This window comes from Desmodus rotundus, chromosome 5, assembly GCF_022682495.2.
Source record: "Desmodus rotundus isolate HL8 chromosome 5, HLdesRot8A.1, whole genome shotgun sequence".
NCBI classification, from domain to species: Eukaryota; Metazoa; Chordata; class Mammalia; order Chiroptera; family Phyllostomidae; genus Desmodus; species Desmodus rotundus.
Genome location: NC_071391.1, coordinates 4,490,060 through 4,514,521, shown reverse-complemented (window position 1 = coordinate 4,514,521; position 24,462 = coordinate 4,490,060). Strand labels below are relative to the sequence as shown.

Here is a 24,462-nt window from a genome sequence, read left to right as displayed (position 1 = left end):
CTCGGGCCGCTGCACCCCAGCGATCTTCAGCGCCTCTCCAGACCCATCCTTATCCCCATCTGTTGCCTACGTCCCCGCAACAGCCTCTAACCAGGCTCGGGGCTCCCGCTCTGGCTGCCCACAGCCCTCCTTCACAGTAGTCAAAGTGCCTCTCCCGTTTTCAAAACTTCTGATAGTTTTTGAGACTCCATGTTACTCTGAATAAAATCCACACTGCTCCACCAGGCCTGCAAGGCCCTAAATGAGCTGGCAGCCGCCTCCCTCACCTCACTCTGCTGCTTGCTGTTCCCCGTCCTCGTGGTCCCACTGGTCCCCCTCATGCTAACAAGCCACCCTGCCCAGGCCTGGGCCTTTGCATAGCTGTTCCTTCTTCCTGCAGTGCCCTCTCCTCAGCTCTCCCCATGCCGGCTCCTCGTGTGACTCTGTGCTCAGCTTCAACGGCACTTCCTCAGCGAGGCCTTGCAGACCACTCCATGGCACAGCCCTGTTCTGCTGCCCTCACGGGTTCCACATCCATCTGCTATCCTGTTTGTTGGAGGGTCCGTGGTTTTCTCATCAGTCACCTCCCATTGGAACGTGAACCCAAGAGGACCGGGGCTGGTTTGCTTTGTTCATCTGAGCCAGGAACAGGGCCCTGCTCCAAAGACCCGCCAAGCAAGTGACGACTGTACCCTGTCATGCCCCCACAATCCCGATCCCCCAAACCCCACCACACATGCCCTGTTGGTACCTTCATCTCTTCCATCCAGTCCATGAGGTAGAGTAAGTCCTGAAACACCTTCTGCAGCTCCAGGTTGATGAGCAGCCGCTCCCGCCGGGCAGCCACCATCTGCCGCAAGAAGTCCCAGAGCCGCGCCACGTTGTGCTGCCGTGCCGCGATGCGCTTGATGTCGTGGTAGCGCTCGGCAGCCAGCTCAGCGGCCACCGCGTCCACAGCCTGCACCCGGCCGCTGTAGGCCACGATGTCTGTCTCAATGGCTTCGTGCTTCCGCACCGCTGCCTCCACGGCTGCCAGCTCCAGCCCAAAGTTGTCCTGGGGCAGGGGGTGGGGAGGGGAGGGGAGGCCGGGAGCTCAGGGGCACCCCCTTTGCTCTCCCCACTGCCCTCTGCAGCACTTCTGCTGCAAGATGCCAACCGCATGCTCTCGGTTTCCTCCCTAGCCCACCTGGTCCTGTCTCACCAACCCTTTCTGCTATTCAAGACACTGGCCCCTGGTTCCTGGGGTTCTTGATCTTTTTATATGTGTGATGGATTTCTCATTTCATTAGCTCCCCATGTTGCAGTGGGGTGGATTCTTATCCATCACTCTCCACCAGTCTGGACAGGCCAAGAGCCTACCTGGGACACGAGGCGCTGGTTCTCGCTCAGCCATGTCTCCCGCATGGCGGCCTTGCGGTCGAAGCGGGCGGCCAGCTGCTCCAGCTTCTCCTGGCGGATCAGCTCGGTGCGCAGGGCCAGCTCGCGTTCATGCTCGGCTTTCTCCAGCCGCTCCCAGGCCTGTGGGGTGGGGACAGGACCAGTGCTAAAGGGCCAGGGTTCCGGAAGCCAGGGTGGGAGGGGCCACGGGGGTAGGAGCACAGGGGCCTCTCGGGGAAGCTCGGTCCAGTGGGTCTGTGGAATGCACTCAGTTAGACGCCTGGCCTGGCAGGACGAGTGAGGAACTGGGCTGGGGGGGCATGTGAGTGCTGTGGGCCAGGGGAAAACTCTGCCTACGGACAAGGACCGGAGCGGAACAGGGAACAATGGAAACCACTGGATTTGTTTGTGGAGGAGGGACTGTGGGTGAACCCTATTACTTTTATTAATTGTCAGGCTGAACAAGATAAGGCACTAGGGTATGATTTTATAACATGAACTCCCATGAAGAGACGGAGGGAAGAGGGAGGGGGTGTACAGGACGCATGAGAGAAGCTGTGAGTCACGTCTGCACCAGAGAGGGGTGCCAACACCTGGGCGCAGCATTCAAACTGGGGTAGTGGGGGCTGGGCCGAGGGTGGGACCCCCGTGAGATGCAGAGGGGCGGCCACTGACCTTGTTGATGTCGGAGATGAGCCGGCCCTCGCGGGGCGTGTAGACCTTCTGGTTGTTGGCCCGCAGCTTGCTCTGGATGGTGAAGAGCAGCACTTCCAAGTTCCCTTTCTCCGTGAACCTGGGGCAGGAGGCCAGGTCAGGGTCAGAGTCAGAGGCCATGGGGGCACAGGGACTCTGTGATTCAAAATGAACTGTCCTGTGCGGCTTTTCTTCTCATAGAAGCAATACACGAAAGCCAGAAAATACCGGCAAACCGAAAGAACGCAACTTAAAAACAAGTGAAAACCACCCAGAAATGGCCCTCGTTACCCCCCAGCGTGCACACGCCTCATTTTTGTTTGACACAGACGGGCTCGGGTCACAGCCATGGCCAGCATGGGTCCAGGGCTCTCACCGCAGGCCAGGCCGTGTTCTCAGGACTTTACATGTGTTAACTTGCTCAGTTCTCACTGCTCGCTACATCCTCCTGTTATCTCCTGTTTCCAGATGAGAAAACTGAGGCACAGAGAAGAACATGACTCACGACGGCTGCGTGGAAGAGCCCGGAATTGAACTCAGGCACTGCGAGCCCCACCACTCAGCCCTTTGCTCTCTGCGCTCCATAAATAACCGCTTTATAAACTGCTTCCTCGCTTATTGGTCATGGACATCTTTTTATGTCAATAAACACGCTTCTCCAACGTTACTGCCGGTGGCTGGCCCGTGACTCATTTCTCTCTTACAAACGTCACACTGGTGAGCATCCTTGAAGCTACCTCTTTGTTCAGTGCCCAGAAGAGGACTTTCTGGGTCAAATCACTCCCTGCAATGGACAGAAATAGATGTTTTTCTGGATTGATATTGGTTTTAGAGCTGAAACATACTCACTCCAGAAGAGCTCAACAATAGGAAAACAGACGTTTGAGCATATATATTGCTCAGAACTGCCGAACGCAGCTCCACACTTGCAAACAGCTAGTTGCGGAAACACGTGAATGGTGAGAACCTCTGCAAGCGCGGTGAGCAGCCACACTCCTGCGCTGCCTGTTGGCCCGGCCTCTCTGCCCGGTCCGTAAGCTGGGACCCTGACTGGTACCTGAGTGGGCTGCATGGCTACGCACCTCAGCAGTCATTTCCATGGCATCATTTTTTCTAAATGGGTAGTCATTCTAAAAGTTATTTAGAACTGCTTCTGGCGCTTTGAGCTAAGGAAACGAGCCTCCAGCACATTTACGCACTGCCAACTTGCCCACCCGAGAGGCCGCCCTGGTTTAGGCTTCCTCTTGGGAAAGCACAGCTCTGGCGGGCCTGCCGCAACAGGGTGCGGCCCGGGGCACCTACTTGGGCGGCTTCTCCACGGTGCGGTAGGAATTGAAGGACTGCAGCTGGTTCTGGACCCCACTCAGGGAGTTGGCCAGCTGCCGGTCATTCAGGGTCACGATCGTTTGCTCGATCCACTGCAGCAGCTCCGAGGCCAGGGACTCATACTTCTCCACCAGGCGCTCCGCCTCCATGGCGTGGTCCAGCACCTGCGAGACAGCGGTGTGGGGTGCTGCCCACGGGCCCCCTGGCCCAGGCCTGCAGCTCCGCCCTGTGTCCGCTCCAGGGAAGTCAGACGCTGAGGCCAGGCCTCCTCTGGCCTTTACGTCTCCTGCCAGGGGGTGAACAATACCTTCCCAATCCTTTTGCCTTCCACGGCCAGGGCCTTCATCTTGGAGAAATAGTGATAGTACGTAGCCACATAGGTAATGATTGATTTCTCATCTGGTTGGTCCACATTCACATCTGAGAAAGAAGCGCGCTTGGGTCATGCAGAGATTAGACACCCGCCTCCCAGAAGTACAGCTGTGCCCTGAATCTCTAACCCAACCCCACAGCCCTCCGTCCTGCAGGCGGACATCTTCCCAGCTCCCTTCAGAGCAAAATGACAAATAAACCAGATGGACTAAAAGGAAATGAAAAGCTAACTTTCCCCCCCTCCTAGAAACAAGCACAGCTCCAGATCCAGAAGCCCAGGGAGGCTTTTATCAGTCTTCCCAAATCTAGCTGTTTGGAGTAAGCAAGACAGGGAGAGAAACGGCATCCGTCTGGGGACGGGTCGTGGACTCAGGGGCTGGGAAGCCGTGTAAGAGGTCAGAAGATTCAGGGGTGGGAAGACAGAAAGTGGGAACAAAGCTCCCTAAAGCGGGGTGTTCAGGGGAAGGGCCCGCTGAGCCCAGCAGCAGGGTCAGGGGCCAGTTCTCATGGCCACCTCGGGGCTTGGTCGAGGCTATTTTTGACCTCAACTCCCAAGTTCAGCTGTGGGCCCCAGGAGGTGCATATCCTTCCGGCTGAATCAGCTCCCTCCACAAGGACCAAGATTGACTACGACTTGAAACCCCAGGGTTCTCTTAGTTAGGCCGCATCGTATCCTTCCAAAAGAGGAGACTATGGGGCTGGAAGCCCTCCTGGCCACCTCTGAAACCCACAGGTAGGCAGGGGCCACTGCAGCCCACTCAGGAAGCTACAGGATGCTTAGCTTGACTTATCTGTGTTTTATGCCAGCTGTGCTTCTCAAAAGCCCTACGAGGAACCTTGTATCTGGCCCACTCCCATCACTAGTTAGCTGATATTTGTCATTCTGGACTAAGAGGGCACAGGAGGACATGGGGCTAAGGCTGGGTAGAAAACAGGCAGAAAATCACCAAGACCCAAATCGGCCCGGGACCTTTAGAGGGAGTGTTGCCGGCAGGGACATCACTGAGCCTGGCCCTCCTTCCCATCCCTGGCTGCACCAAGACTGCCCTCTGCCCTCCAGACAGGTGGCTGAGCGGACAGGCTCTGGAGCCCCGCTGGCTGAATTTGGATCTTAGCTCCACCAGCTAAGTATGACCTTGGGGAAGTCACTTATCCTTCATGGGCCCCCAGCTTCTCTTCCATTACCTGAAGATAACCCTGATACTGACTTCAAAGGATGTGTTGTGACGGTTAGATTAATTAAAGTATGTCAAGTGCAAGGCCAGGTACAAAGTAAGAGCCCAGTGGCCATTACCGGTCCATTAGCATTAAGATCCAAACCCCAGAGGCCCAGTGCCTGGTGAGCTGGGTCGGCTGGCCGTAAGCCCAGCGCCTGGTGAGCCCTCCAGGCCAGGTAGCTTAACTCTGGAATAAAAAGGGCTGTTAGAGGCCATGGAGACCAATCTTCTCATTCTGAAGACGAGGAAACTGAGCCACACAGAGGCCGAGTGACTGGCAGGGAGTCACAGAGCTGCCCCACACTGGTGGGGCTGGGACAGAGCCTCCTCCCACGGCTTTCTGCCACAGGGCTGCCCTTCCTCCTACAGCTTTTAAAGTTTTAAAATTGAGATACAATTTTTACACCAAAAAATTCACCCTTTTGGAGTATCCTCTTCAGTGGCGGTACTTAGTCTACGCCCACGGTAGCGCAGCCATCACCGCTAATTCCAGAACACTTTCATCGCTCCCCAAAGGAACCCCTGGATCTCGGCCCCGCCCACCTTCAGGATCCAGCAGCTTGGTCAGGCCCAGCTCCTTCTCGGCCAGATTGAAGGCATTCTGTAGATTGTAGTGCGCGTTGCACTTCCTCAGGGACTCGAAATCCAGCAGGTCCGGCCTGGGGTGGATGGAAGAGAGAGGAGGTATCAAAACCACCTGAGATCCTCATGGGAAAAGCAAAGCCAGTCCTTTCTTTATCCTAAGTTGCCAAGTCCAGTGGGCCCAGAACCAGGCCCCCCAGACCCACCCTCACCGCTCCCTCACAAGCCCTCTTTCCAACACTGTGCCCACATCCTGGCTCTTCTCTCAGCGTCCACTGCTCAGAACCGCCGTGGGGCTCGTCGCATTGCTGGGTCTACACGTGTGCGTACGCCGGGCCATCACCCCCCACCCCCACCCCAGCAGCCCCAACAGGCCCGCTTCTCACCGGTGTTTGTGCACGATGGCGTTGAAGGCCAGCCCGTCCCGCCAGCTGGTGGTGAAGTTGTGCACGTTGACATTGGGATACCTATAAGCAGCGACCCAGAAAGACAGTGAGTCAGTCCAAGCCCTGGTCCGTGACTCGGGGACAGACCCCCAGCTTGCGGTTCCTGGAGCCCGCCCTCCTTTACTGCCCAGCCTTAGGTGTCCACCGCTCCGCAGCCCTGCGCCCCGGGTAGCCTCACCCAGCGGTCTTCATCTGGCACCACAGCAACAGCGCGTCCTTGGCTGACTTCTTCTCCTTGTTGTCTTCGGTCTCCACACTGATGTCCTGGATCTGAGGGGGAAGGAAGGAAGGCCTTGACTCCCTGGGCAGGGGCTCCTGGAGTCATCGGAGATGCTCAGAGATACACTGCAGGAAGCTGCTCTCTAGACTCCTGTAAGAGGGGTGCAGGGCAGAGCCTGGGGACCCTTCCTCCCGGGCTAGTGACCATAACACATCAGGTCAAAGGCATCTGAGGCAGCGGAGTGAGGGAGAAGTCAGGACAGCGGAAGTCCCTTGAAGTGAAAGAGGCTGTTCCGCTAGGTGGGGAACTTCAGGTGGGCGAGTGAATGTCTTCTGAGAGCTGGGTATCAAAGGCAAAGAGGGCAGAGCTCCGCTTGGGGCTGGAAGGGGCAGAGGGGGCTTCGTCCCGGGAGACCAGGAGCGTTGTGGTAGCGTTAGGACACTGGACTGGAGATGCTCAGAGCGTGAGGAGTAAGGTGGCTGCTCTTTTGGGGGAAGCATGCAGAGTTTGAGGCAGAAGAATGAGCCGGTGACCAGACCCTGAATGTAGTTCTAAAACTTTCAGCGGTGAAGAATCATTTTGTGAAACTTCCCACCCCTTGTGGCCCAACATGTGGCCCTACTGCACCTGACCAGGACACAGGCCAGGACGCAGGGAACTTGCCACACTGGTCCTTCCCGGTTTAATGGGGAGAGCCCCCTGACTGCTGTGCTAGGCTCTGCACACATCTGTGCAACGCTCACACTACGGACGGGCGGGGACCATTCACGGTGCAGCGCCGGGGTGCGGGCACAGCTGAGGGACACTGTGCCGGGGTACCTGGAATCGAAGGATGATGGTCCAGACCAGCCCGAGGGTCAGACGGTGGTTTCCGTCCACAATGTCATGGGAGCCCATGTTTTCCAAGTGCACTTTCTGCTCCTTCAAGAACTGCAGGGCCTTGTCCACGTTCTCCAGGCAGTGGATCCGCATGCGGCCCTTGGTGGGCTTTGGCTGTTGAGGGTCAGGGGACACAAAGTCACGGGACCATGGGCTTCCTGCTCCTCCCCTCCTACCTTCCCGGGGCCCTGCTTCACACCCCTTCCCCATGATCTCCCTCGGGAACACCGGGACTGCCCCAGGCTGGGCCCAAGTTCACGGAGCCAAAGCTGAGGTTGCCGATGAGGCCTGGGCCAGATTAAGATTCCCAAGGGAATTAACTACACCCTGAGTGGGTGGGAAAAGAAAGGTTTCAATAGGGCCACTGTTCCTGTCTCCATGCAGCAATGCTCCTGTTTAATCCACGCTGCAAAGCCTCTCAGAACAAAACCATCCTCTCTCTGAGTGGATGCAGCAGCCACTGCCTTCGGCTCCTAGGTGTCACTCTTTGGTGACAGTCCTGGGGCTTGACCCCTTGACCACTGTTTCTCAGGCTCCCTCCCTCCTGGTGCCCACAGCTCACCAGCGTCTCTCCCGAGAGCACCTCGAGGAGCCTCAGGAGGTTCCGCCCGTCCCGGAGGTCGCTGTACAGGTCTCCCACCCGGCATGTCACCCGGGCCAGGTGCGAGTTCACCCACTTGGTGAAGGTTTTCTTCTGCACGGCTTCTCGCTCATCTGTGGTGGCAACATGGGGTCATTTCTCTCCTTCAAGTAAAGTTGCTTCTAATCACCCATTGGAGGAGTTGTGGAGTGGGGGGCGGGGGATGCCTGAGAGGCCAGAAGTGAATTCTGGGGACAGGGAGGGGGAATAAAGATGACTGACAGGAGAATAACTTGAAAAGCAGGGAAATAAAGAAATTGGAACGAGCTCACAAGTAAGGTAAAGAACAACGACGAGAGCAAGAACTAGGCTTTGAGAGGGATGAAAGAAATTTGAAGCAGTGGGGCATGGAGGGAGGGGCTGGAACCTGGGATCAGGGTGCTGCTTCGCAACAGCCGTGAGACTGTTACTTCATCTACCAGAGCCTCGCTGTCCTCATCTGTAAAATGGGCGGAATGCTTTCTACTTCAACGGGCCAGCCACTCTGCGGTGATTAAATGGGACAGGTGTGGAAGGCGCCTGGCACGCAATGGCTCTGAGACAAGTTTCTGTTCTACAGGTGTGATCTGACCCCAAGAAAAGCTGCTCAGGCCCAGCAGGCGGTGTGGCTGTTCTCTCTGGGCGGTGAACAAATGGGAGGGTGTGGACTTAAATGACAGTAGCGGCTCTCCGAAGTGGCCATTAGAAGGATGTGACTTTACAGAGTCTGCGAGGCCACCTAAACCAGCTTGCTCTCCCGGGATAATTTAGAGAAGAGACGGGCTTTTCTGGGGCGGGTTTGTTCAATGGGCTGTAAGGGACGCAGTCCCAGGGCACTGACATCCAAAGCCAGAGAGGGAAAGAAGGTCTCGAAGTTGGAAACAGGGAAAAGAGGGAGCCCAAGATGTGGGAGGCGTGTGGGGAGGGTGGGGTGGGAAGCCAGGCAGAGTCAGGTGCCAATCATCTCAAAAAATATGAGGAAATGCCTTGTTTCACTGGTTCCCAGGGCAGGCCGCTGCTGAGGGGATGCTCTTAGGTTGCACGAAAAAAGAAAAATTAAAAATGTCACCAGTGACAAAGTGAGGGAAGAGGCCCAGTCCACTGGATGCTGCTTCGGTCACCAAGATTCCTGCCAGTTCTTCCCGGGGGAGCCCAGTGCCAGGCCCCAGTTCAAGTGGCCAGGACCTGAAGAGTCACTTTGGTTTCCCTCTCAGCCCAGCATCTCAGAAACCGAAAAGACTCATCCCTTAATCTCACATTCCTACGCACCTCACCCATAAAGCCTAGCGACACACCCATGTCTAGTCCTGCCCTCCTTACCTCCAACCCCTGTACTTGGGCCAACCTCAGGGCCCTAACAGCTGCATGGCGCAGCCCGGTGCTCTGTAGCATCTGTGGAGCCAAGGGTGCCCGCCTTTGGGCCTCCTATCAGGGACTATAGACCAAGCCAGGGATTTCCTGAACCGCCGGCCATTTCTGGGTCCATGGGGACTGTCCTGGAGCCAGGCGTGCTGGGGCGAGGCCATGTAGGCAGACAGGTAGAATAAAAGGGGAGACGTGGAAACAGGGGAGCTGGGAGAAAAATGTTCATAGCCAAGCACCAGAGACAAAGTGAAACTTCCTAAGGTGCCCGCGATGTCCACAGACAACCCCCACCACAAAACTCAGTGACCTGCAGAAGCACACCGAAATGTCGGTGCCAGATGAACACACGCCTGCTCACACTCATACCTGGGCCTGTCTGCGCCGAGTCCCTTTGACACATTCCCGGGTTCCCACACACACTGCCTCCTCACGCACAATGAGACACCCACTCAGAAACCCAGGGCAACACTAACAAGCCTGGGTCCCTTGGCCTCCCGGCTCACGCCCCTCACTCCTTCCACAAGTAGCCCAGCAGGCCTTCCTCTTCAAGCTGAGAGGGCCTCCCTGTTTGCGGACACAGACGCTACCTTTCTCAGCCTCGCCTGTGGCCTCCACTGCCCATGGCATTCGCTGGGACACACAGGCCGAGCCACACCCAGCGGGCCTGGCGGTCACACCCACTCACACTCTCACAGTCCCTTCCAGTGAGGGGTCACAGCCTGTCCCCATACTGTCAGCTTCCATGTATTTTCTGGCCACTTGTAATTGTTCCCCTGGCACAGTGTCTCCCAACACACGCGCCCGAGTCACAGCCAACGTTCCATCCGAGCTCTTCACACCAGCTCCTCTCCCACGCCCCCGTCGCCTCTCTCTGCTCCCCTCTGCCCGAGCAGCTCACCTTGAAGCTGTTTGAAGCGTCCTTCCAGCACGCTGGCGTACTGAGCGGGGTTGATGAAGGCAGCCGGTGAGAGCAGGAGCCCCCCAGGGTTCTGAGACCCTTCCACAGCCTCGTAGTAAAACTCATCAGCCCCGTTCAGGCCGGACCCGTGCACCCTGCCCACTCCGTTCCCATTCATGGTGCCTGCTGCCTCCTACGCGGCCTGGGGCCCAGAGTCCATGCCCCGTCTGCAAGGGGCACGGTAGCAGGTTCTGCCTGCCTTGGAGCCTGGGATTCCGAGAGGCTGGGGTCCTGGGTGGTGGCAGGTGGCGGTTTGAAGATGGTAGAAGTTCAAGAAGTTGGAAAAATAAGTTACAGGAGGTCTGGGCTGCTGAACTCCCAGACGAGTGGCAGGGCACACCTTGCCGCGGTGAGACGAGCCACAGGCAGCTCCAGACAAACAGGTTGGACAGTGCCGGGGGAGGGGTGGGGGCGGAGCCCGCCGGCTGGGGCGGGGCCAGGCCATGCGTGGGCGGAGAAGCGAGCCGAGAGCTTCCTAGGGAACTGCCCATCGGGCTCGGAGTTGCCTAACCGTAGAGCAAAGCCAGGAGAGGGTTCCCCCAAACAAAGTCCTGCTCCCCGAAGGTTTTCATGTGTGCCAAGGATGGCACCTCTCTGCGTGACCCTGGGAGGTCCCCCGGCAGGACATGGGCTTTGATCCCCAGCTCAGAGAGCAGAGAAAGAGAAATTGCTTATGTCTCCGTATCTGTGATACCAGTGTCGTTATCCCTCCCACTGGTTTGTCATCGTCACCTTCAGTTCCGCCCCTCCCCACATACTGGGCCCACCAGGCCCCCAGTATACCCACTTCTGGGCAACCTGCCAGATTCCCTTCCTTCCCCTCTCTGGGCTTCAGCTCTGGTCCCTCACAGCCTACCCTTGCCTCTCTCCCACCTTCATTCATTCAGCAGCCATCTGGCACCTGCTAGTTTGAGGTGCCGTGAGAGGCAAAGCCCACACAGAGGGGCCTCCTCAGAGAGCCCAGCCTTGTGGTGAGACAACCACCCACCCACAGCGTGGGGCACACAGATGTCACAACAGCCCTGGGGGTCACCTGTCGTGACAGTTCTGGAGGCTACATGCATCCAAAGTCAGGACACCACGGAAACGTTCCCCCAGAGAGGTGACATTCTCTGTACCCCATGTCTTCTGTCTTCCCCCATCTGGAGAAACACTGCCAGAGCATTGCACAAGCTAGCCTGAAGTCCCAACCAGAAGGACAGAGATGCCCAGGAGAAAAGGATGAGGGGTCCCCAGACACGGGGGGCCCAGACTGCTGCTGGGCTGGCTAAAAAGAATTCCCTGGAGAGCTTAAAAACCCTGATTTCTGGACCACGTATCTGAAGATTCTAATTAAGTGTCCAGGAAGGGGCTTAGGAGCCTGTCCTTACATAATTGGACCTGGGTGATTCTGTAAAAAGTGTGGCCAGGTTTGGGAACCATCCCCTGCAGTGTCTCCCTTCGGGTAGGAGGTCACCCCCCCCCGCCAGGCAGCACCGCCTCTCAGGAGGGAGTGGACAGGACCCTTCCACTGCACAGCACTGGGAGGCCAGCAGGTCGGTGGGAAAGACAAGGGTGGGATAGGGTAGGGTAGTCTGATGGGGTGGGTGGCCTTGGGGATTGTGGGTGACTCAGCCCCACGCAGGCTAGACCAGCCACCGGTGGTGTCAGGTGGCAGCTGGACTCTTGTTGCCATGACAACTCCACCGGGGAACCTTCCCCGGGAAGGCAGGGAGGCCCGTCCAACGGGTTTGTTTGTGCTTGGAGGAGCTGAAGGGGAGAGCCCAGGCCGTAGGGGAGGGCAGGGGCCAGGCAGAAAGCAAACCCAGAAAACCAGGGGAGGGCGGAAGGCACCTGCTTCAGGGAACAGGTAGATGAAATAATGGGAGGAACAGGCGGCAGGTGGAAGGAACAGTTGGGGAGGGAGAGGCGAGCATAATGGACTGGGAGGGAGAACAGGTGTGAGAGATGACAGTGGAAATCAATGAAGACACAAGGGGATGAAAGGTGAAGGAGACGTGGGTGGACCTGAATAGCAAGACAAAGTACAAAAGAATTAAGGACACGACTTGGGGTCAGAGGCCAGGAAGTCAGCTGAGTGCGGAGGGGAATGCAGTCAGTGACTTCTCTACATCAGGGGGAAGGAAGCTGGGGGACATTCTGGATTTCAGGATGTTTGTTCTTGAGGCCGAAGTTGGGGACCAGGGGCTTGATAGGGTGATCTGGACTTCCCACTCTAGTGCAGCAGCTTAGAAGGAAAGATGGTCTTCCCATGACAAGCTTCTCATGACAAGCTGCTGTCCCCAGCATCCTCAGCATCTCCCAGGGCCCTCCCCTGATCTCACCTGCCAGGGCCTTAATGCGAGACCTCTCAAAGAGGCGGGCTGAGCTGCTGTCATTGTCCCAGTCCGAGTCGGGCAGGTCCCAGCGATTGTTGATGTCGCTGTACTGGCCCTGGATCTCCAAACTGTCGAAGTCTGTAGGCGACAGGGTGCTGCTCATGGTGGTGGGTGGCCTCCTGCTCCTGCAAGGGGGAATGTGGCTGGTGAGGGGCATCTTGGGGCCACTGAGCCCACTATTCACCACGTCCTTCTCTCCTCCTGCCCTAGATCTGCTCGCTGTCCTGATGGCCATGTGCTTGGTTTTCTGTCCATGGAAATCGGCCCCCAGTGGGAGAGGGGACTCCATCAAGGGGAAGCTGAGGGACAGGACGCACCCGGAGTGAGGCAGAAGGGCAGCAGTGTCTCAGGGCGAAGCAGTGGGAAGGAATTCAGAGCCCCGGGCCAGAGAGGGACAGTGGGCAGAGCTGGGGCTGAAAGTGGCAATGGCTTTTAGCGAGGTTCAGGATGGCAGTGTGTGAATGGCAGTGATGCGGGAAGCAGGTGGTCGCGGGGCGGGGTGACGCGGACCTTCAGCAGCAATGAGTGTAAACCAGAGTTCTTTTAGTCCCAGGTCCCACAGACTCCTCGGAGCCCCTCCTCCGTACCCTGCAGGCGACTTGAGATGAAGAGGCAGAGATCCTGCTCTCCGTCAGGACGCACCTATGAGACACCCGAAAGACGGATGTGCTGCTAGGTTAGTGTGGACCTGGTCCCCAGGAGTTCAAAGGACACAGTATGGTTCTCTCCTTTTTGCTTCCTTTTGTGTGTGTGTGTGTATGACGGGGAATGCTTCATAGGTGCTTGATACACGTCGGCTGTGATACAAGCATCACCTTTTCACCCCCATTTCCTAGATGAGCAAGCTGCACTGTGAAAGTTAAGTCACGGTTCAGGGTCACACAGCTGGAAGGGGCAGAGCTGGGTTTTGAAGTGAATTTCTCCCTGACTTTGGGTGACATGCTCTTAATCACAACATTTACATGTTCCTCGAACTTCCTGGAGCCCTTCCAAGCTCCCCCGGGGAGAGACCAGCCCCTACCGCTCCCTCCTAGGGCTCAGGTTGGAGAAATCAGGACCGTCTGTGCTTGCCAGCGCTACTTCTGACTCTTACGCAAACACACTCTGTCCTCCTCAAAACCAACAAATGAGCTTCAGATTAGCTGCTGGGGATTTAAAAAACAAAACGCAAAACAAACCTCTACTGTCCAAAGTTCCTGCGCAATTCAGCAGCCACCCAAGGGAATGGAGGGGCTGGCTCTGTAACTTTATTTGAACCCCGAATTCTGCATTTCTCATTTCCCTAGGACCTCTCGAATACAAAGACATATTTTAATCCTTAGGACCACTTCCTAGGGGCTATGATCTTGGCAGCTCCTGGTTCTGGAGTTCTGGAGAGGAGGTCCAGAGAACCTCTAGTGTGGTTTTGGGGAAGGGAGAAAGGATGGGTGGTGAGATGTGCGGAGGGAGGTGTGTCCCATGGGTGCACAAGGGCAGAACTTGGCTTCTGCCATTCACTGGATCCCTGAAGCTGAGCCTGACCCACCCACGTGAAGGCACGGACCGCCTGCCCCTCCCCTTTCTCCCAAAGAGAAATCTCACACCAGGACTTCCCTGGGAGCCCCACTGGTGAGGCAGGAAGGAGCGAGGGGCGGAGGCTCCTGGATTTGGGCTTTCAGCCCTGTAACGGGAAAGAGAGCTTCATCTCCGCTAGGCCTCCTTTCCCGTTTAAAATCCATCATTTCCCCCAACAGATTCGTTGGATTTGCTCTGTAAATATTTATCTTATAGACATAAACTCTTGGTCAGAGTTGAGTCACCCTGAGCAGAGTGTTGTGGGCAAGGTGTGACCTGAGCTGGAGTCACCTACTCCTGTCAGCTGCAGCAGACTGGGAGGCAGCCCACCCCCAGGGCCATTTCAGTTCCCTTCTTCCTGGCCCTTCCCCAGCAGCCACGCTCACAAGTAGCTCTGGGATGGACATTTCTAACGCTCACTCTCCCCCCACAAAACCTCCCACATATATGCACCCTGACCTTCTGTCTCCATGACCCCTTTTCCTTTTTTTAAAAAAAATATTTTATTGTTGTTCAATTACAGTTGCCTTCATTCCCCCCCCCCACTCCCCTTTTCTTTTTTATCAGGAACCACAACCTATTAAAGCCAGCCCCCGAGAGTGTGGCCGGTAAACTGTTTAAAAAGAACTGAGTTTGGATTCCTCTAGGTGGGCCTGCCCTTTCCATCTCCCTGTAGGCCCACCCACCATTCCCTTCTGTCTCCTTCCCAGCCACACCAGGTATTTTTATTACCTGCCTGGCCCCCAGAAGGCCTGTGAGGTTTCCAAATGTCACTTTATTTATTTATTTTTTTAAGATTTTATTTGTTTGTTTTTAGAGAGGGGGGAAGGGAAGGAAAAAGAGAGGGAATGAAACATCAATGTGTGACTGTGTCTCCAACTGGGGACCCGGCACGCAACCCAGTCATGGGTCCTGGCTGGGAATCGAACCAGTGACCTTTCGGTTCACAGGCCCGTGCTCAGTCCACTGAACTACACCAGCCAGAGCTCCAGATGCCACTTTACATCTTTGTACTCACTCCACAAAGAGCAGAAACTTAAAGAAGTGGACGATCTGACCCCGTCTCCAAACTCCTGTGTGTCCCTGGGCCCCGGACAGCTGACAAAACATAAACACGGACTGCTTTGGCTTCCCTTTGGTGATCCAACCAGGTCCTCCCTCCGGGTCCTACCAGGGCGTGGCCCGGGGCCCAGACCTCCCAGTGAGGTCCAGCTGTTGGAGCCTCTGTGTGGGAGCCTAGCATCTGGGGGAGAAAGGGATGGAGTTGGAACCTGCCCTTTTCCCATATAAAAATTCAGCCACTTAAGTGCTCCTTTGGCCAGATCAAATCTTGACATACGTGCTTTGTGTCCTGAGTTTCCGGAGATGCTGCCATATAGAAAAGGGACCCAGACGGCACTGGTGTCTGGAGATCGCAACTCCCCATCAGGTCACCATGCTGGGAGGGACTCCAGCGAGCCGAGTCCCACAGACTTGCACGGGACGGTGCTCTCTGATGGTCTGAGGCCCTCTCCCTGTTTCTGAGCTTTGGTTTGCAAGCATTTGGGCTCTGCAGCCCCCTGGCCTTCTGGAGAAGATGCTGTGTTCTCTGTGTTCCCTGCTGCCATCTCGGGATCCCTACAGTAACCCACGGGAGTGTCTCCGCATAGACCCTGCTCTGGTTTCTTTTCGCTGAGTATATTGTTCCTCGCCTGTGACTCGGGTCTCCATGCTCACACGATCCCCTGTCTCTCTCTGCACTGGAGAATCCTCCGTGGATGCTTCTCCTCCATGGATTCCTGAACCCTGGAGAGAGGGCGGTACAGTAGCTAATCCAGATTACAGTTCCCCCGCACTTTATTCTTAGCCACTGACCTGGAGGCCAGACCCAAGTAGCTTACATTGTTCACGCTAGAATAAAGTCAACTTCCGCCAGCTGCAAGCCAGGGGTCCTGCTCGACCCCAAACACTTCCGGATGCCGACTGCTCAGCCCGTGCCGGTGCTGATGGAACCTCAAGAGCAGCTGCCCCGCTTCCCCTTCCTCCAGTTTAGCTGGCATTCAAAGCTAGAAATCCTATCCCTGGGGCCAGAGCCTGTCTAGTTCCCTATTTCCTCCTCTCACCACATCCTCCTCCTGATTAATTCTTTACCTCCCTCAGAGAGAGTTGATCATTCCCTGCTCTGTGTTCCCGCAGCCCTCCAGCAGGCTGCTATTATTGCACTTATCACATTGTATTACAGTTAGTTGTTTATGTGTCTTTCTGCCCCTCTGCTTTTAACACACTGAGGACAACGGCTGTGTTTTCCCGAGCCCAGTAAAATAGGAAGTCAATAAAGAGATACTGAATGAATAGGCCTGCTTTCTTTCTTTCTTTCTTTCTTTTCTTTTCTTTTTTTTTTTTTTTTTTTGCCATTGAATTGTGTCTTTCTCAGAGCTAGAGAAAAGCACAAGAAAAGGATGCGATGGGAGCAGAGAAGCCTCTCTGCTCCTCAGCTGGGGGGCTGTAGGCGTTGAGCTCTACAGTTCAGGACCAGGGGGTCTCACACCTGCAGGAATCACAATTACCTGGGGGGTGGGGTATGAAAACAGATCACCAGGCCGGCCCCCAGAGTTTCTGATTCTGTAGGGCTGAGGGCCTGGCAATCTGCATTTCTAACCTGTTCCCAGTCGTCACTAAAGCGACTGGCCTGGGGACCACACATTGAGGGTCATGTTGTCCAAAGGTAAGGAGCATTTAAAATGGTTTAGAGGAGCCCTAAGGTCTGAGAAGACACAAAGTTTCAGGGGTAAGTGGGACCTGAGGTTAGCTTCCCATGCTTAACCCAAATATAACTTCGCTACAGAAACCCCAAGACCCACAAAGAGCCAGACGCCTTGGGCGACGAGAGGAAAGTGAGCGGATTGGGCTCTGACTCTGAGGAGAGAGGTTGAGCTGCCGTCCTGACACTGGCGAATCATAAACGTGCAGAAAGGGGACGACACGGCTGGGGACGACACGGCTCAAGACGCCATAGAGAGGCAGAGCTGAACACATGACAGCAGGCTGAATAATGGAGTAGAAGAAATGGGCACTTCGGCAAAGTAAAAATCTTATTTGACTCGAGGTATAAGTGGACCAGCTCATAGAGAAAAGGAAAAAGAAATCATGAATAAACAGAATCCCAACCGCTTTCTCTCCAGGCTGTGTTCCGGAACAGGCAAGCACAGGAAGCGTTCCCAAGGAACCGAAGAAGTGGGCCGAAGACGGCTGCGTTCTGGTTTGCTCTCCTTCAGAATCCTCTACTCAGGGTGGAATTATTCACTCCCTTGCTAACTAACCCCTTCCCCGAGCCTGTAACCCATGGGTTACATCAGTTTCTCTAAGGGACAAATCTAAGATCCATGTTAGCTTTTCCCTCCCCTATTCCTTGCTGTTCTGAATATGTCGAGAGGTTGCCCAGTACCTCAAGCTAAGACACATATTTGGAATTCAACTCTGCCCACTTCATCCTTAGGGAAAACTGGTTTGTGGGTACCCTGTCCATGCCTGAACCAGCTGGGCTTCCCAGAGCTGGAATTGTGGCTGCTTGCAGAAGGGAAGGCAGCTGAAAAACAACTCACAGAGACGACATGCAGCAGGTTAGGACAGGGGCAAGCTGGCAGCTCAGACAAGCGTGCAGTGCCACGGGGTTAAGGGGGGGAAAGTCGTTCCCAGCCAGAGTGGGTGGTTAAGGCCAACTGTGGTGCTGGAGTCGGAACACCCAGCCAGAAGGCCTTGCCCTGTAGATGTGCGGGGTGGACTCCAAGCCTTCTGGATGTCTCACCCACAGAGACATCCTTCCCCTGCCTTACACCCAGCCTCCCCATCACTCAAAGGGGCTTCATTCTCTCTCCACCAGTGCTCTGGTCACTACAGCCAACTGTGTTCCCCTTTCATACACACTGTGAGGATGCATAAAGGAGAGCAAGGAGCAAGCTACCAAAGAGGTGAGAAGCTCACCGGATTCAGTGGGAGCCCCCAGCAAGCCCCGGAGAGAAGCCGGCGCTCGCAGACGCCCTGCAGAGACGGCTCCGCGTGTCCGCAAGCACCTGGACCGAAGCCGGCTGGTCCGCCCAGGAGCCTCAGCAGCGCGAACGGCCGGCGCTGTCAGACACGCTCCCAGCCCAGCGGACCCGATCCCTCAACGCGTTTGTCAGGCCCCCACTCTTCCAGACTCTTCTCTCGGCTCCGGAAACGCCAGCGTCCCCCAAGCCTTCACCCCCACCTCCCGCACACCGGTATCTGGGTGGCTGGCACATGACTCTCCCTCCTGTCCCCGTGACCGGACGGGAGCGAGAGACAGGAGCCGCATCCTCTCTCCCGGGCTCTCTAGGTCGGCAGGGACCCCGACCCCGACCCCGCGGTCCGCGCGCGGCTGCACAATGCGCGCCGCCCCGCCGGCCGGGACAAAGCGGGCCGGGACGCCGGCACCTACCTCCGAGCGGAGCGCCGGCCCCGCAGGCGGGAGAAGGGCGGGCGGGGGCGCACCGGTAGTCGCCGCGCCCGCAGCCGGGCCACAAGGGGCGGTTGCGGGCGGCAGCGGGTGGCGGGTGGGCGGCGGGACGCACGGCGGGCGGTGGGCGGGCGCTGTCACGGGGTGCTGGGGGCGCGCGGGGCCGGTGGCGACAGGGCGCGTGGCGGCGCGCGGGCGCGAGCGGGGGGGAACTGCGGCGCCGCGGAAAGAGGACAATAGCCTCCCCCTGCCGCAGGCCGCCGGCTCCCGCGGGAGGCCCGGGACCATCTGGAGCGGGCAGCCCCGCGGGGCTCCGGGCGGGGCCCGAATCACCCCCTCCCCGCCCGGCGCCATGGCAACCGCGGCTCCTCTCGGTTCTCCGCGAAGCTTCCTCGCCCGGGGTCGCTGACCTTCCCCGGGGCAAACGCGGCGGCGGCTCCGAAACCAGCTTCCAACCCCCTTCCCACCTTCCGTGCGGGTGGCCCCCATAACCCTGCCTTTCGGTTTCATCCAGCCCTGGTCACCCCCAGGCCGTCTGCCACCCTCACCCCCCACCCCCGCCGCTTACCGGGCTGGGTCTCCGCAGTTTGCACACCCCACCTTGGTCCCTACTTCGATTTTCATCCAAAATCTGTAGCCCCTGGACACGCAATCCTTCCTTTAACGGCACTCACCGCCCAGAAAGCTTCCCAATCTTCAGCCTGCTTCCCTTCTCAAATTTTCCTCTTCGGGCACCTCCAGTTCATCTCCCTTTCAACATTTCTTTCACCCATCCATCCCCTCTGTCTCCCGTCCTCCTTGAGGCAGGTAGGCCGGCTCTCTCCCCCAAAGCATCTCCATGGTACAAGTGGCGGAGACCCGCCTTCTTGCGATCAGATTCCCAGAACAGTCATCACTGCAGCTTCTCGCAGCTCCTTCTCAGCTCCTCTCATTTATCACCAGAATTCCGGCCTACTCACTGCCTTAAGAGGCAGTGGGGGGTGGGGACGCACGTTGCTAGGCCTGGCACAGCCGACTCCCTGGTTCGCAGCATCTGAGTGGTCTAAGGTCTAAGGTCCTTAACTAAGTCTGAGGTGAGCTGTTATCTGCTTAGGAGAGAAAAGAATTGTCCCCAAGTAATTACAAAGTCAGGAAGTGCCCTGTTCCGTGCTAAACGTATATCCGATCTGCTGTGACCCCCACCCCCACCTGCACTCCAGCTCCCAGAAATAGGTTCTGTTCTTCCAGACTGGGAAACTAAGCTCAGAGGTGAACTAGGAATAATAGGTTGGGCTTTGTACGGAGCAGTCTGAACTTAACCATTAGGTTATACTGCCCATGAAGATGTGGACCTGTTTCTACCAGAGAAATGCCTGAAATGGCCCAGGTAAGGGCAAGGTGAAGAATGGGCTTTGCCTGAATTATTGGATTAAGGTTTTATTTATTTATGAGTAACGGAATTTTGGGATTTTGCTCCTTTCTGAAAAGGTATGCATACTGAATCAAATATATAAGTAATTAGTTTCCAGAAATGATTTTGGCAAGCAGAAATCATTTGTGTTAAACCCACTTAAAAATGTTTCCAAGGTTCCAAAAAGTCCTTTTACCAACCCTAGCTACTTGTGTCATCTCAACTGCCTGGCCTTGGTGCTCCGAGTCTATAAAACGGGTCAGGGAGTGGCACTAAAAGATGACCTTGAAGTTCTCTTCTAGCTCTGATAGTCTGACGCTAAGCTGCAACAGTGATTCTACCACCAAATTGGAACTTGGTCCTTTGGGGTGTACCTCACTATCAGCTGTTATCTGTCTATTTTTTGCTTTAAAAAAAAGATTTTATTTATTTATTTTTAGAGAAAGGGGAAGGGAGGGAGAAAGAGAAGAAACGAAACATCAATGTGTGGTTGCCTCTGGTACACCCCCCACTGGGGACCTGGCCTGCAACCCAGACATGTGCCCTGACTGGGAATCGAATCAGCAACCCCTTGGTTCACAGGCCAGTGCTCAATCCACTGAGCCACACCAGCCAGGACTTCACTTATTTTTTTTAAACAGTCACTCCTTCAGGTAACGGAATCAAAGAAGTGATAGCATAAGCTGTAACTGCCCCCAAAGACAGGGGTGAGTGTGTTCAGGGACGAGGAGGGCTTTTGCTTCAAAGACCTTCCATCAGGGATGTTAAAGCTGATGCGCCGATTTGCCGAAGGAGCCAGAACCCCCAACCTCTGCTGCTGCACTGGTTATGGAAACTGAGGGTCTCAACAATAGCCTGTCAGATTGTGACCCAATTAGAAGATGAGAATATTAGGCTTTCTCATTAGCATAATAATAATGTCTTCTGTATATTATAGACAGCTCCCACTTTCAGCATTTCACAGTCCTTTAAAAAGCCTCCTGAGGTAAACATCACTGTCATTTTATTGACAAGCACACTGGTGTTCAGACAGCGAAGTGAATGCCCAAGTTTACAGAGTTAGTTCATGGTAGAGAAACCGAGTCTTCGGATCCCTCACATGTCCTTCCCCCTCTGCCGGAGACGGGGTTTAGCAGCGTAGTTAAAAGCATCCGATTTGGAGTCAGACTGACTGGGTGTAAAACCTAGTTTTGCCACTAGCTGTTGACCTCAGGCAAGTTACTTAATCTCCCTGGAATTCTGTTTCCTCACCTGTAAAATGACATCATAATGTGGGGATCTAATGAATTACTGCAGGTGAAGCACTAGGATGGTGCCTGGTCCATAGTGAGCACTCAACCAGTGTCAGCGATGATTACTTTACCATGTTATCATTTTACCATATACTCTCTCCTAATTTGGGGAGGAAGTGTTCTCCATAAAGAGAACACTGAGCTCACTTGTCTCAGCTCCGTTACCGAGTTGCTTTGGAAACTTGCTATTTTGCTCTGTAGTGCGTCAGTGCAGGCAAGGATGAAGAAAACGCCTGCTTCCTTTTTACATAAGTTGCAACAGTAAATTAAATGATGTCCACCGGTTATGCTGAACTTCTCAGAGAATCCAGATTTTCTGCTTATGTTGCCAAGACTCATGGAAAGGTCTTGGTAGAATTTCCTGCCACCAAACCCATAGACGGAACTAAATTCTTAGCTCTTGTTCTTGTACCATGAAGAAGAGTCCCTCCTTGTGTCTGAGACTGATTCTTCTGGCTCCTTCCCCAAGTCTCATCCCCTCCCACAACCTCATGGCTCACATTCCTTCTGGTGAGCTCCCTCTTTTCTGGCTCCTTCCCAGCAGCATTTAAATATGCTCGAGTACCTGCCAGCTTAAAAATAAGTGAGAAACCTGGATCCTCCTCCACATTGCCCTTACTCTTTATGATCATAATCTTCATGAGTCATTCAAACTCATTGGCTCCACTTCCTTGCCTCCCATTTAATCAAATGTTTATTCAAAAACTATCTGGCTTATGTGCCAGGCACTGTGCTGGGATCTGGGGAACTAATGATGAGTAAAACAGACACTGCCTCTGTCCTCTTGGAGTTTACGGTCCGGTGGGGTTGACAGACATTAATAAAATATTAATCACAAAGTATATACGATGTCTGTCCAGAAGGTATCCTGCCATGTAATATGAAAAATAGAGACATTTATTGAAGAAGATACAAGAAACATTGTACATAGGACAATGACGCCTCAGTCCCCTTCAGAGTAGGCACCTTGGGACCTCACACAGTTCTCCCAGTCGCCATCAGCTGCCCTGTTGTATTTTCCTGAATCTCAACGATGGTCTGAAATTTCTTCCCTTTCAAAGGTGATTTTAGTAGTTTTAGGAAAAGTCAGAAGTCACAGGGCGCCAAATCTGGGCTGTAGGGGGGCTGAGTCACCTGGGTGATGTGATGTTTCACCAAAAACTCTGCACCAGAAGAGATGTATGAGCAGGTGCCTTGTTGTAATGAAGCTGCCAATCACCAGTTGCCCACAGCTGCAGCCTTTTGAATCATCCAAATCGTTTCTGAGGAGGAATGTTCAAGCTTAACACAAAATTTGATACAGATTCATTGCTCTACTCGCTCAGTCAGTTCGAATGTGACAGCCACACAGTTCACATGCTCAGTGGCGTCTACCACCCTTACTGACCAGTACAGTGAAGTCATCATTGTTCACGCATGTGCATTCCAGTGCACTTGCCTTGGCTGCTAGGTTACATTGATGTCGGGCAAACTATTCTTGTTATATCAGCAATGGTTGGACTTTTCCAGGGCAGACCTCATATACTCAGATTTATAATCATAAAGTATAATGAGTGTTATGAGTGAAAAGTTTAGGATGCTATGTGAGAATACAACAGTGATTCATAACCTGGTGAGAGAGGTCAGATCATCTGAGTTAGATCTGAAATATGAGGGCACTAACCAGGTAGGGAAGAAAGAATAATAATAGCCATTACTAACATTAATTGGGAATTATCTTTCTAGCACTTTACATATATAAGTTCATTTAATTCTTGTCACCACTCTGAGAGGTGAGGATTGACCCCATTGTACAGAAGAGGAAACGGAGTCGTTGAGAGATTGAGTGCCCTGCCCAGTGTCATTGAGCCAGGCAAGGGGAGAGCTGGGATTGTAATCAACTCAGACAGGCAGACATTTGAGTCACGTTCTCAGCCACAGGGACAGAGTGTGTGGACACCAGGCCTGATGCTGCAGGATGCCTGGGGCATGTGAGACACGGGAAGAAGGGCAGTGGGAGGGAAACAGAGGGCAAGAGAGGACGCGTGGTGAATTCCGGCAGGGAAGAAAGGCATTTTTAAATTTTCCTGCAGAAGCTTCCCTTTAAATATCAAAAGATGGAACCTGATAAACTGAAAGCTCAGAATTTATGCCACCAACTGTTGAATTGGAAAGAACATGCACCACAAGTTTCCCCTCCACGCAGAAAATAGAATCCTTTTTGAGCTTGGAGGAGCATTGAAAAGGATTGAGAAAGGAGAGCAAGGGAGTATAGATGCAGCTGCGGGGCTTTGTTTGCTGTCTCTGCCATCAAACCATAGTGGACGGAAGGGGCTTATGCCCCATCGTTTCCGGAACTCTGAGAAGGCATGGCCTTTCAAAGTGCCCTGTGCTAACAGGGGCAACTGCCGCTGAGTACAAATGGCATTGCCACGTGTGTAGGCACAGCGGATCTGAGGTACATTCCTTCTCCTCACCACCTCTGGCCTTCTCACCCCCTAAACCCGGTTCTCCTTGGCTCCTTGGCATTGGATGAAATGTGAAAGTCCCGCAGTGCCCTGCCCGGGAGGAGTGTGAGAATGGCCTGGAAACAAAGTCTGCAGTGGGGGTGGGGGAAGTGAGGGGCACCTGGCCATGCGATGGGGCAGATGGAGGTTCTGTAGTCCCAGGAATCACTGAGGTGGGAGCCACCAAGCTCCCTATGAAGCAATCACCATGCTTTGTCTATACTAAGACCACAGGTTCCACCTGCCAGGGAACTCGGCCGCAGATGCAGCGGCCGTAGAGCCCCATGGCCAAGGTCAAGTGAAGGAAGCTACTCTTCGTCAGTTAGATAAGAGAGACAGAAGATGGCACTTGACTTTGATGCCCCTCCCCTGATGGCAGAATGAAACACAAACCCCAAACTAGAACACCACAAAGGGAGGGGGACAGGGAGAAGAACCCTAAGAAACTGCATATACCACTTGAAACGATGGAGTTGTCTTGAGCTGGCACTTTTCAGGTTTACCATTTTTCTGCCATTAGTAGTAGAAACGGGGGCTGCAGGGCTAGGCTGAGAAATAAAGAACATTACATATTTCCTTACCTGAGTCTATGATTGAGATGTAAATAAGCCTGCGGTACAAGTGAGATTCAGAAAGGTGGGCTTACACAGGGAGCACCGGTCCTCGCAAGGACAGACCTGACTTCCTGCAACTACTGTGGACAAGCAGTCCAGTGTGGCGCCAGTTCAGGACATGATTTGCAAAGAACGATCATGTATTTGAAAGTGAAAGTCTGCAGATGAGCCGGGGTGGAGTCTTAAGTCAAATGGTGTGTTGGCACCACTGACTTAACGACAGGGCGTGGGGAGTGGGTCCTGCCCGGAGCCCCCGACACAG

The 24,462-nt window shown here is 54.7% G+C and overlaps 1 protein-coding gene and 1 long non-coding RNA gene across 5 annotated transcripts in view; one reads left to right on the top strand and one right to left on the bottom strand.

Annotated features, from left to right (window-relative positions):
• Window positions 1-19,274, bottom strand: part of SPTBN2 (spectrin beta, non-erythrocytic 2) — a 34,970-nt gene extending 15,696 nt beyond the window's left edge. For 2 of the 4 annotated variants that reach the window (XM_053924552.1, XM_053924555.1), the window contains exons 1-11: window positions 9,974-10,399; window positions 7,654-7,805; window positions 7,032-7,205; window positions 6,171-6,262; window positions 5,933-6,013; window positions 5,508-5,623; window positions 3,683-3,795; window positions 3,352-3,539; window positions 2,032-2,149; window positions 1,339-1,497; window positions 731-1,033 (exon numbers count right to left, since the gene is read on the bottom strand). In XM_053924552.1, the coding sequence (XP_053780527.1) occupies window positions 731-1,033; window positions 1,339-1,497; window positions 2,032-2,149; window positions 3,352-3,539; window positions 3,683-3,795; window positions 5,508-5,623; window positions 5,933-6,013; window positions 6,171-6,262; window positions 7,032-7,205; window positions 7,654-7,805; window positions 9,974-10,151 (1,674 nt within the window). In that variant the 5' untranslated portion in view covers window positions 10,152-10,399. Of the gene's footprint in view, window positions 1-730; window positions 1,034-1,338; window positions 1,498-2,031; window positions 2,150-3,351; window positions 3,540-3,682; window positions 3,796-5,507; window positions 5,624-5,932; window positions 6,014-6,170; window positions 6,263-7,031; window positions 7,206-7,653; window positions 7,806-9,973; window positions 10,400-12,357; window positions 12,537-18,400; window positions 18,494-19,092 lie in introns of those variants that run through there. The other 2 variants (XM_053924553.2, XM_053924554.2) reach the window with 2 other exon arrangements.
• LOC123478063 (uncharacterized) lies at window positions 11,839-16,227 on the top strand. Its single transcript, XR_006653172.2, has 3 exons — window positions 11,839-11,882; window positions 12,959-13,087; window positions 14,916-16,227. It is a non-coding gene; the product is annotated as an uncharacterized lncRNA (long non-coding RNA).
• Window positions 19,275-24,462: the final 5,188 nt, after the last annotated feature.